Source organism: Antechinus flavipes, chromosome 5, assembly GCF_016432865.1.
Source record: "Antechinus flavipes isolate AdamAnt ecotype Samford, QLD, Australia chromosome 5, AdamAnt_v2, whole genome shotgun sequence".
Lineage (NCBI taxonomy): Eukaryota > Metazoa > Chordata > Mammalia > Dasyuromorphia > Dasyuridae > Antechinus > Antechinus flavipes.
In genome coordinates this window covers 124,400,322-124,412,558 of record NC_067402.1, presented here as the reverse complement: position 1 = coordinate 124,412,558, position 12,237 = coordinate 124,400,322, and the positions used below count along the sequence as shown (strand labels likewise).

Sequence of the window (12,237 nt, the reverse complement as noted above, 5' to 3'; positions counted from 1 at the left end):
GTCACATGCAAGATTTTGCTAAACCTACCAATAGGTCCTATTTCTGGAAGGAAGATACTGGAAAAGACTTAAGGTTTCAAAACAATCCAAATTGTTTGCTGCTTCTCGGTCGTCTCGATTCCAGGTGACCTGCATTACATCCCTTCCATTATTCATCTCTCACTAGCCCAGCCGGGGTACCTCGGAGAAAGCCATCAGCTGGGACACGAACTCATAGTGCGGAGCGGGAGAAAAGTTGTAATTTCGAGTTATGTCATGCACTTGCCTACAACTCCCAGCACCCCCTGCATAAAGTCAACAAATAGACCGCGGTTCCTCATTTCAGATTTTGTGCAAGACCGTTTGCAGTTGCTCCTGGGAGACGCAGTTTCGCTGTGAAGTCATTATGGCCGGTTCTTTCTCAACTTCTGCAAGAACGAAACTACATTTCCCATAAGGCTGCGGGAAAAGGCACCGGACAGTCTACGTCACCGCGGCGGCCGACCAATAAACGTGCCGGGCGGCGGTGAGGCGAGTGCCGTCAGGCGCCAAAGTGTTTTTTTTGCCCGAGCCGAGCGGCTGCTGCTAGCGGAGGCGCCATATTGAAAGGGACAAAACTCCGGCGACAGCGAGTGACACAAACAAACCCCCGGACCCTCCCCCCATTTCCCCAGCTCTAAGGGCCGAGATGTTGTACCTAGAGGACTATCTGGAGAGTGAGTGTGAGGTGGGGCGGGAGCTGCCCGCGGGAGCATCGGGCGGGCGAGCAAACGGGCGGGCAGGAATGGGGGGAGGCGGGGGGGATGTTTCTTTCTCACGGTAACTGGCAGCCTCGCTGTGGGCTGCCGCCTCCCCCCCTCGGCCCCCTCCTCCTCGCACGCACAGACGCATGGACGTCCGTGCGTAATTTGGCCCCTGGCCCCGCCCCCTCTGACGGGTTCTGTCTCTCCGACAGTGATTGAGCAGCTGCCTATGGACCTCCGAGATCGCTTTACGGAGATGCGCGAGATGGACCTGCAGGTGCAGAGTGAGTGACTTTTCCCTGCGCTTGCTTCAACTCCGAGCACCTGTTTCCCTCCCGCCAGCGCCCCCTGCTGCGTAAATGGTCCCATCTTAGCAGCGCCTTTGGCTAGTGGGGTTTGGGATGGGCGGTTAATGAATGGGATTCTCTGAATGAACTTGTTTCTTTGACAGGAGGAGGTGTTTGGGGAAGGAGTGCATCCTTCTTACACTTCGTGCAACGGTTCGGGCCGCTTAGAATTGTGCGGAATACTGCGTGTTTTTTAAGAGACCATCTAAGTTAATTTTTTAAAGGAATTCATAGCACAACAAATGTGAAACTAGGGAGATTTTTTTGGAGGGGGGATAGATTATAGATGCTGTCAGTCATATTTAAATTAACTTCACTTTTATTTTCATATAGAAAGATGTATCCTAGCACCAACCTAGGCTTTTGTGGATGAGAGGAAAAAGCTATTTCCTAGTAATGGATATGGGATTTAAGGAACGTTTAGTAGCCTTGAGTGAGGAGTGAGTAAATAAATTCTAGAATTGAAGTTTCCTTGTGAAAGGAGCCTACCTACGTAATTTTGAAGTGCAAATATGAGAATTTACCCAACAAAACCTGTTCAAAGTGAGGGACCAGTAACCTAATTCCCTACTCATGTGGTGGTTCTTTTCATAAGATTGAGTGATTTTAAAACTAAAGAACATGAAGTAATTCTTATGGAAGATGAGGCAGTATGTCAAATTTAAGCTCCAAAACAAGAAAGGACTCCCAAGTTCATATCCAACTTTTTCCAGGGAAGATCTCCCTGAGCCTCAGTCTTTAAATATGTAAAATGGATATAGTAGCTTTATTATCAGCTAACCTCATAGTTGTGAGAATTAAACAAAAAGTAGGAAGAAGAATTTAAAAAAGCATAAAATGCTGTGTTGTTAGTATGGAGGAATAGCATTACATCAGAATTGGAAGATAATTCAAGGCTTGGCTCTGTCATGTAAAATTTAAGTGAAATGGGGCATATTCTTTAACTTCTCTGAGCCTGAGTTTTCTCATATGTACCTCAGCATTTCTTCTGTAAACTGGGATAATGATTGTTTTATTTTATGGGGTTGCTGTGACAAGATAATGAAAATGTCTGGTAATTAAAGCATTATGCAGGTGTAAAGATATATAATTAACACCTTGTCGTGTATCATCTTTTCAGAAGTAGTCTAACTTAATGGACAATTCATGTAACTTGCTGGACTACATGAGGAAAAATCCCTAAAATGAAATAGGCCTTGAGCTACTATGTTTCCTTGTGTAGGTAGGCTATAGATTTATTTGCTTGTTCTGATCCACACGTGTGCTAGCATCTATGTATGGCTTCTATGGGTCCTGAGCTCTAGCTTCTTAGCATTAGTGATAGAAAGAAAATGAGGAGAGAGATTTGTTAGGACTTCTGTCCTTCCTTGTGTTGACTATGAAATATATTATCTAGTAGGAACAGTATTATAAATGAGTTTCCCATGCTAACACTCAGCAAAGCTGATAAAATTATTTTTGTAACAGTATCACTTTGTACTGTGTCATCTTGTAACAAATGTATATCTTACATTACAAAGTTAAATAATTTTGTGGGCTGGCCTGAGGACTTAACTGTTATTTGTAACATTGTTAATATGTGAAAATATGTTTTGAATTCCAAACAATTGTTTTTCAAAGTAAGTTTTAGAACGTGATTGTTTCAATGCTAGAGATTACCAATATTCAACTCATAGAGGTGTAATTCTAGAATTCTTAGAAACTAAGTCCAAGCCTTTGTTTTATTACAGATTAGGAAACTGAGACCTATAGACATCATTTGTCAGAAGATACATTATACAATAAATAAGAAAGACTATAAATGGAGGAATTTCTTTTTATTTTGGGGAGTGGGGTAAGGAAAGACCCTAAATGGTGATTTCATTGGTGTGTTAAGCTCTCTGTAGAAACCTGGTCTGTCAAAAGAAATACTGTAATATACTAACAACCATATAAAAGATGCTCCAAATCAATAATAATAAGAGAATTGTAAATCAGAACAATCATAACATTTTTGCCTAACAACCAACAAATTGAAAAAGGTGACCAAAGATGAAAATAGTATATGTTGTATGGGGTTACAGAAAGATGGGACCTACCAATACAGGTATTGGTGGAGGTATGAATTGGTCCAGGAATGCTGGAAGGCAGTTTAGTATGAGGTAAAGAAAGTGACTAAAATGTCCTTTCCCTTTGACCTAGAAATTCTGCTGCTAGGTATATACCTCAAGGAATATACACCAAAATATAGGATTTCTTCTTGTAGTTGCAAAGAACGGAAGCAAAATAGACGTTCATCAATTGAGGAATTTGTGCTTCATGAATGTAATGAATGGAATTCTCTACAAGAAACTATGAATATGGTAAATACAGGGAAGCATGGGAAAACTTAGATGAACTTAGATGAAGTTTAATAAGCTGAACCAGGGAAAGAATCTAAACAGTGATTGCATCAGTATAAATGGAAAGGACAAAAACAAAGCAGTGAAAACTGAATGCTGTGAAATTGTATGAACAAACTTGATCTCAAAGAGGAGAAAAGAGAATATTCTTCCTTCCCTCTCCCCCAATGCTTTTTTTTTTTTGCAGAAGGGAGCTATGTATATAGATATATTGTCAGACTTTTTTTTTTTTGATGGCTAGTTTTGTTTAACGTTTTTTCTCTCATTTTCTTTGTTATGAAGAATTGTTCTCTAGCAGAGGGGAAAGAGGAAGAAAACAATGGAAATGTAGGTTATATAAAAACAAAAGATATCAATAGAATTTATTTTTTAAAATACTTCCTGTATGTTTGGAAATCTCCAACTCATGTTTTAGAGTTGCTTAGAAAACTGAAAATAAATAATATGTCCATTTTCACATAGCTAACACATGTCAGAGGCAGCTGTCTTTGCCGTGCTGTTCTCTTTAAATCTTGATCTGTAAAATGAATGAATTGAGCCAGATCATCTAAAATCTGTGAGTTTATAAAGATACATTACAAATTGGAATGTCTATTCTGATAAATAAATTATCATGATATACTTCCAGTCACATATGAGTTCATTCCAGCTTGGCAGTTTCTGTACCTGTTTAATTTAATTTTTACCTCTAAAAAGTTTCTATTCAAAAGTTTGAAATGGTAATATAGTTTACAGATTTCGATGCTTAAATCAATTTCATTGAATGTAGAAGAAGTTTTTTAGTTAAGAAAAATTATTTTAAATTATTTCATTTGGGGAACTTGTAGTTTTTCCTTCTATTCAAGAAATTAAGACATCCTATCATTTTTACTTTAAGATAAGACACTGGCCAGTGAAAGGGGACAAATGGAAGTATTTTTTGGGAAAGAATCTTGTAAGAAAGAAAGGCAAGTTATGAAATATGATGCACATTTATTTTTATAAGGAAAAATTAATGTATTTAGGGCATGAGATTGGAGACATAATGATGAAGGCTTCTTTTTGTATTTTGTAGATGCAATGGATCAACTAGAACAGAGAGTCAGTGAATTCTTTATGAATGCAAAGAAAAATAAACCTGAATGGAGAGAAGAACAAATGACATCCATCAAAAAAGTATGTTCAGCATTGGAAATGATTACCATAAAACTTGGAACACCTTAAGGAAGACTGAGGAAGATTGTCATTTTAATTTTTCATAATTAAGGGAAGTAATTGTTGGGCATACACGTGATGCTGGAAAGATTTAGACTTTCTAGAATGTAACTTCAACAAAAGGAATTATAGTCATTGAAATGTTTTCTTCATAATGTAATTTTTGTTTCATTGGAAATTGTCTTTAAGTTAAAAGTTGCAGAATTATAAAAAATGAATTGATTCCTCTTCATAAATTAATATGTTTAAAGTGTGCTTCTCTCAGTTCAGTCTGTGCCATTTCAATGCAGGTCATTGATGAAATGTTTATTGTGTGACATGTAATCAATTGCCTTTACCTTCAGAGGATATAAAATAAGATCCTTCAATTTTGTTATGATATAACCTAGATGAATAATCCCCAAGACTTCTGGCATGTCACATAGATTGCCAGGCTTATAATTTGACATGTGCTGGATCCTACACTAAAGGATTTCTTGAACCCTAACTAGTTGTGGACCACCTAGAATTCTAGTCCACGTTGCTGTCTGTCCCTGTGTTGAACAAACCTTTTCAGACAGGTTTCTTCTTGACCTAAGTTTGGTTGTATTCCATAGATCCCTAAGGAAGAATGGTTGGAACTGGGACCCAATCATATTCCTGACAGCCTACCAGATTTAGGGCCAGAACAGAACTGACTTAGACTGTAGGGATACTTGAAGCCCTGAAGATCTCTATTCCAAAGATAATTAGACCCATCACCTTCTGGTAAGGTCTGACACATCTAAGTGTGGCAAGGTATCAGGGGAATTAAGGTGGCGGGATATAAAAATTGACCATGTTTTCTTGAGTTTAATTTGTTCTCAGCATTAATCTGTTTGAATTGATTTGTGACCTTATAATTTTACAGTGGATATAGGATAGTTAAGGAGATTTAGAAATTGAAGATGAACTTATTTTGTGGAAATGGCATTTTTGTAATGTTTCTTAAAAGCTGAATATTTAAATGTGTTCTTATATTAGCTTTTTAGTATGATATTTTCTTATGAAATAGTCCTATTTTATCCTTATTTGAACCTCAATTTGAGGTTCAATTTGAAATTGTAACTTTATACCTATTTTTTTTTCAGAACCTTTCCCAAAATTTTGAAGACCTGTTCTTCCTCTTTCAATCCCTTCTCCCATCTCTAAAATTTTTTTTTTCAAAAATGGAATCTTAGAATTTAGAAGTTAAGTAAAATCCTAGTAGAATTGATAAGATCTCTAACTCTGATTTATATTTTAGAAGCTATAATAAATTTGAGTGAGTACTTTTTGATAGTCTTGTGCCTGGTTTAGAATCCTTTATGGCTTATCATATGGTTATTAGTTCTCATTATATTAACCACTTTGGCTAGTAGAATCTCAAAAAGTATGGGAATTCTGATAATCCTGCTTGATCCAGTTTGATTACCTCAGGTGTTTTTGAATGACACAGCATCATCTAGGAGAATATTGCCCTATCTGTCATTCAGAAAAGTTCACTTTGTAGGCTTCCACCAAGAATTTGACTACTCCAGGTGAACTTCCTCTGAATGGAACTCTTCAGTTCCATGTTTATGGCTGATAAGATAAACCTTTGAAGAGCTGAAAAATCCCTACTGTAGGTAATAGGGATTTCTCCTTAGGAAACTTTTTTTTAAGGGATAAAGATAGGACCTGTAATGTGGATTTTACTTTTATAGGAACTTTTAGTCTTAATTATCTAGAGTATTGCGAGGTCAAGCAATTTTAGTTTTTAATGAATACTGAAATTTTCTTCTAATTGTTTGCATAATAATTAGGATGGAGCTGATTTACATATCAATGAACCATTAGATCTTAGATTTAGATCTAGAAAGGGATTTTAAAAATCCTCTAGCCTATTTATTTTATAGTTGAGGAAACTGACATCTAGAGTTTTAACAACCAAGATTCAAACCCAAGTCCTCTAACTCCAAAAAATAATGTTAATATCTGACATTTAAGTAATACTTTAAGTATTGTCAAACACTGAAATGTTATCTCATTTGAGGTCCATAATATATGAAGGAAATTGAAACTGAGATTAAGTCACACATTTAGAAACTTCAAGAGCATTATTTGATTTCAAGTCTTACCAAATCCACAACTAGTACTCTTTCTGCTATACCACATTATCTTCCAAATCTAATGTTCTTGCCATTACTGCACTATTTACATGAAGCTAGTTTTGTCTCTGAAATACACATTTTAATTCTTAAAGTTTGTTATTGACATTAACATATTTTCACACAGGATTATTATAAAGCCTTGGAAGATGCAGATGAGAAGGTACAGTTGGCAAACCAGATATATGACTTGGTAAGTAAAATTAAAGGATATAGAATCCAATTAAAACTTACTAATGGATTGGATTTATACTTGAATGTTTAATAGTATTTCAGCTTGACAATCATTTGTAACTTTTTTATGGGGAAATACATTTTGGTTTTTAGTTCTGGATCTTGGGAACATAGTTTATTTTGTTGGCGGCATCTGGAAGAAGGGGCCCCTTTAAGGAATGAGTGCATAATCTTGAACCGGGATCCTCAAACTACGGCTGCGGGCCAGATGCTGCAGCTGAGGACGATTATCCCCCTCACCCAGGGCTATGAAGTTTCTTTATTTAAAGGCCCACAAAACAAAGTTTTTGTTTTTATTATAGTGTGGCCCTCCAACAGTCTGGGGGACAATGAACTGGCCCCCTATTTTAAAAGTTTGAGGATCCCTGAGCATCAGCTCCTTAGTTCTCTAAATCTGTACATCTTTTTTAATAAGGTATCTTTAGATTAGATTTACCTGCTGTTCTGAATTGAGCAGCTGTTTTTGGGGCAATGGCAATAAGCTGCTTTTTGTTATTTTCTCTCATTTTTGATTATGGTTCAAATTTTTTGAGATTTAAGTGTTCATAAGTGAAGACCTGCCAGTATTTCCTTTTTTTAAAAATATCTTTTATTAATATGGAGTTGTGAAGAATAGTGGTATGAGTTAATGATAGGGTAATAGCTGAAATTTTTCCCCTGAGTATGAATTACTGGAAAAATTGATTCAAACTGTACATTTATTATGACTACAAACTTTTGTTTTAGCAAGAATTGATTTCTAATTTTTTTTGAATGACTGTAATCTTCTGAAGTTAAGTGGGTTTGTCTTTTCTAATGTGTTTAACATGAAATGCTTTCTTGACATCATTTTTTTCTAACGTATTAGAGAGTGTTTCACATGAATACTTGATATGGTAACTTTTAAAAATTGAAGAGAAAAAAAATAGAAATAAATTATTGCTGCCTGTGTCACAAAATAAGTCACAGAAAATAAAATTATATTTTGCTTTTTGACTTATATTTAATGACTAATGCCCTATTTGAAATACCATTTCAAGAATTCCAGAAAGCAAACATCTTGCAGAAGAGTAGCCATTATCTGGGGAACTGGGTCAGTGTCTTCCTATACCATAAGCAGTTTCTCTGGCTTTTCATCCTATCCTACTGCTATTTTACCCTTAATCATAGCATCAACACTAGAATTTTACATTATTACCTATTCCTTGACTGAATACAGCCCAAGCATCACATGCCAAGCCTTTTACCACTAGGTTCTATCACAGGACCTGTCCCTTACCTCACGACCTAAACCTCAGATAACTAGGTATTTCATTTCTCTTACTAAAACCTCTACACCAGGTCTTGCCCTGCTCTTTAGGACCCAAAGCCAGGACCATAACCATTCTTCTTAGTTTAAGAATCTTTATGAATGGCTGTTGACACAGGCTTAGTTTCCCTATTTCCATTGTGTTGCCCTTTATAATTTGTATGGTTCTTAAGGGTGGGAACTGTAGTCATAGGGTATTATAATCCCATTCTGTGGCTAGCAAATCTACTTAATCCTACTTTTCATTCTCTTATCCCTCTCCATCTCACCCCTATTTCTGTTGTGCCTCATCCTGTTCTACTCTCTTTTTGTAGCTTTTGAAGTTCCTATTTATTCATTAATATACTTGCCTCTGTAAGATTTATAGGAATCTCAGAGGCTTTCTAGTTTGACTACGTGATTTTTACATTTGAGGAAACTGAGGCCTCAGGAGGCTGTAACTTGCCAAAAGTAACAGAGGTAGTAAGTATTAGAGACAGTGGCTGTTATTCATCCAGAGCCTGAATTTTTTTTCCCATTGTGCCATGCTGCATGGTTTTGGACCTTTTCTTCAGATAGTTCTTGAATTTTTTCCCTCTTGTACCCTACTCATCTGTGGTCCATACCCAACACTGGATATTTTCTTTATTCTAATTCCTGTTATTTTGAATTGCCTTTAATAATGACAAATCTGCCAAGAGATCCCTCTTTTCCCTTATTTTCTGATGAAGAGATGGTCCTTCTTACTAAGATAAAGCCATTACTTGTAATTTTGGTCCTGTCTCCAGAGTAGGTTGTGAGAGAGCTTAACTGCACATGCTCGCTCTGATGCTTACCACCAGTATGATCTTGGACAGTTCTCCTCACTTCCCTGAGCCTCTATTTCCTAGCCTGTGAGACGCTTTAGTCTAGATGATCTCTCAGTTTATGCTAGCAGGGAACCTGTGATGCTCCAACCACTTGCTCTTAGTCATTTCTTCTGTCTTTCAACTTTTGATCTTTCCCTATTTCTTTAAGCCATCCCTATTTCCTGTAAACATCTGGTCTCCCTCAACCTTTAAAAAAAAAAAAAAAGCCTGCAACTTACATATCCCATTCTTAGCTAAATGCCCAGGAAAAAAAAGCCTTCTACTCCTTACATCTCAATCCTGCCATCTGGCTTTTCACCTTATGTCAGTTTGAACTTATACTCCTTTCTGCAGAGTAGCCAGTAATTTCTTAATTGCTAATCCAGCTGCCTTCTCTCCATCTTCTTCCTGCATGACCTTCCTATTGTACATTGATTATCTTGTCTTCCTGATTCTCTCTTCTTTCTAGGGTTTTATGACACTGCTTTCTTTTAGTTCTCCTACTTTTTTTTTTTTTTTTTTTGCTGCCTCTGAAATTCTCTTGGCTAAGTTTTCATTCCCTATCCCCAACCTTGGATATCACCCAGAGCTTTGCCCTTCTTTTCTCTTTCTACACACTTTCATGGAGCTCCTCAGATTCTTTAGGTGCAGTTTATCAGCTCAATTCAGAAAACTCAAAGATCTCTACCTCCAACCATGATCTCTTGCCCCGTATCATCAATTGACTATTAGATGTTTTCATCTGAATGTTGGTTAAGGGATTTTAAACTTAACATATCCAAAACAGAATTATCTTTCTTTCAAAACAGTCTTGGCTATTTATGTCTTGGGTAACATCATTTTTCTAGTATGGTTTGCAGCCAAGGAGTTATCCTCAGCACTTCACTTTAACTCACACTCAATATGCAATCAGTTTCTAAACTTAAGTCTTTTAAATTCTGCTTCCTTGTGTCTCACAATCAGTACTTTTCCTTGATTTATATATCCAATTTTAGTCCCCCATCATCTCTCACTGGGAATAATAGCATTAGTATCCTAATTGGTTACTCAGTCTCTAGTCTCTTTCCTTTCCAATCCATTTTTTGCGCAGCTGCCAAATTGGTATTCCTGAAACACAGATTTGATCATATTGCTTGCCTAGTCAGAAAGCTCCAGTGAGTCCCAGGTGGCTCTTGCATAAAACACAGTCTCCCGTTTGACATTTTAATCTCTGCATTTACTTTATCTTTTTAGGTTTATTATTTATCACTCCCCTTTACACTACCCATGTTTCAGCCAATATAATCTATTTGCTATTTACCTTATATGGCATTCTTTCTCCTATCTTAGTGCCTTTGCATGCACTGTGCCCCATACTTGGAATGTCAATCAGTCAATAAGCATTTATTAAACACTTGCTTTATAGCACACATTTGTATTTCCTCTTCTCCTTTGCTTCTTAGCATCTCTATCTTCAAAGTTGAGCTTGAGTACCAATTCTTATATAAGATCTCTATTTATCCAGTTTTTAATATCCCCATCTCTTAAGTTGGTTTTTTTTTTCCCTTTGTGTATTTGTATGTGTCTTTATTAATATATAATTATTGTTCTGGGCAACTAAATTCTGCAGTGGATAGAGTGCTGAACCTGAAGTCAGAAAGACTTCTTGAGTTCAAATCTTGAGTCTCAAACACTTATTAGCTGTGTGACTCTGGGAATGTCACTTTACTCTGTTTGCCTCAGTTCTTTATCTGTAAAATGAGCTGGAGAAGGAAATGGCAAACCACTCCAGTGTTTTTGCCAAGAAAACCCCAAGTAAGATCACAAAGAGTCAGATATGACTGAAACAACCAAACAAGTTGTTATCTTCTTAGTAGCATGCCAGTTCTTTGATGCCCTTTTTGCTTTTTTTTTTTTCTGTTTGCTTAATTCTTAGCATAGACCTAACACATAATACTTAATAAATGTTCAATGGATGATTGAATTTGTTATGTTCTTATTTTTAAGCATTTTAGCAATATTTAATTTATTATTAGAACTGTTAGTCATGTGTGTCCCTGGTAGATTATGGAAATAATGTTTAAACATGGAATGTTTAAGCATGGAAAGCATGGAAATGTTTAAACAAAAAATATCCGCCTATATGAACTTACTTTTAAAAGAATAACATCCATGATTTCATCAGTATAGTTATTCCTTTGCTAACAGAAATTATATCTCTTCTGCATCTTAGAAGATGATTTTCATGAGTTGATGTCGCCATTAAAAATGATATTCAGATGGTGATAAGTATTTCTGAACTTAGCTACATTAGTCTTTTAGGATCCAGGTTATCATTGAGTTTTTGATAGAACCTTCTAGGGGTTATAGTCAGTTGACAAAACTTCTGAGACCTAAGCTTTACTACACCATTATGTATATTGGAGTATGATTGTTATCCTTCACTCTTGAAGAGGACCAAAATGACATCACTGTGTTAGAATCAAGTTCTGATCAGACCAGTATGAGCTTGGAATGCTTTGATACCACAGGTTGGGCATAAATTGTTCATATGAGCATTTAGGATTGATTCAGAGCACAGCATTTTCTCTGATGAGGGCATACGGTGCTGAGCAGTCCTGTACCAGTTTCTCTCTCTCATGTCATGTAATCAGTTCCAAAATTCCTAATAAAGACCTTGAGAGTATCCCTGTATCACTTTTTCTGACCACCATGTGAGTACTTACCCGGTGTGTGGTCTCCATAAAAATCTTTTAGACAATCATATGTTTGAATTTGAACAAGGTAAACTCATTGAAGTTGGAGTAAAGGACCTTAGTGAAAGAAAAAGGTACAGAAAGTATAATGATTATAAATGTTACATCATAAATTGGCTTGCTGTATGTGTGTGTGTGTGATAGTAGGTCTTATGTTATCTATAATATTAAAACATTTTGAGGTCTTTAAGTCTAGATTCTTTAGTTTGAAGACTAAATTGCAGAGTAGGTACTGATCTTCATTGGTGAAGGATTTTCCTCACTTAAGAGAATTAGTTCCTTTTGATAAGTGAAATTCACAAGCCTAGGCATTTGTGTCTTATCTAATCTTGAAATTTACAGGTTGTATGTGGAAAGGGAAA

General features: G+C 36.4%; 1 protein-coding gene across 6 annotated transcripts in view; it reads left to right on the top strand.

The window, feature by feature from the left end:
* Positions 1–484: 484 nt before the first annotated feature.
* The window catches only part of ING3 (inhibitor of growth family member 3), a 46,463-nt gene continuing 34,710 nt past the window's right edge, over positions 485–12,237 (top strand). The window contains exons 1-4 of one of the 6 annotated variants that reach the window (XR_007954187.1): positions 485–695; positions 935–1,006; positions 4,505–4,605; positions 6,919–6,984. Coding sequence is in view for 5 of the 6 variants with exons in the window: in XM_052000348.1 (XP_051856308.1) it covers positions 668–695; positions 935–1,006; positions 4,505–4,605; positions 6,919–6,984 (267 nt within the window). In the remaining variant the exon portion in view is untranslated. Of the gene's footprint in view, positions 696–934; positions 1,007–3,314; positions 3,412–4,504; positions 4,606–6,918; positions 6,985–12,237 lie in introns of those variants that run through there. The other 5 variants (XM_052000348.1, XM_052000347.1, XM_052000345.1 and 2 more) reach the window with 5 other exon arrangements.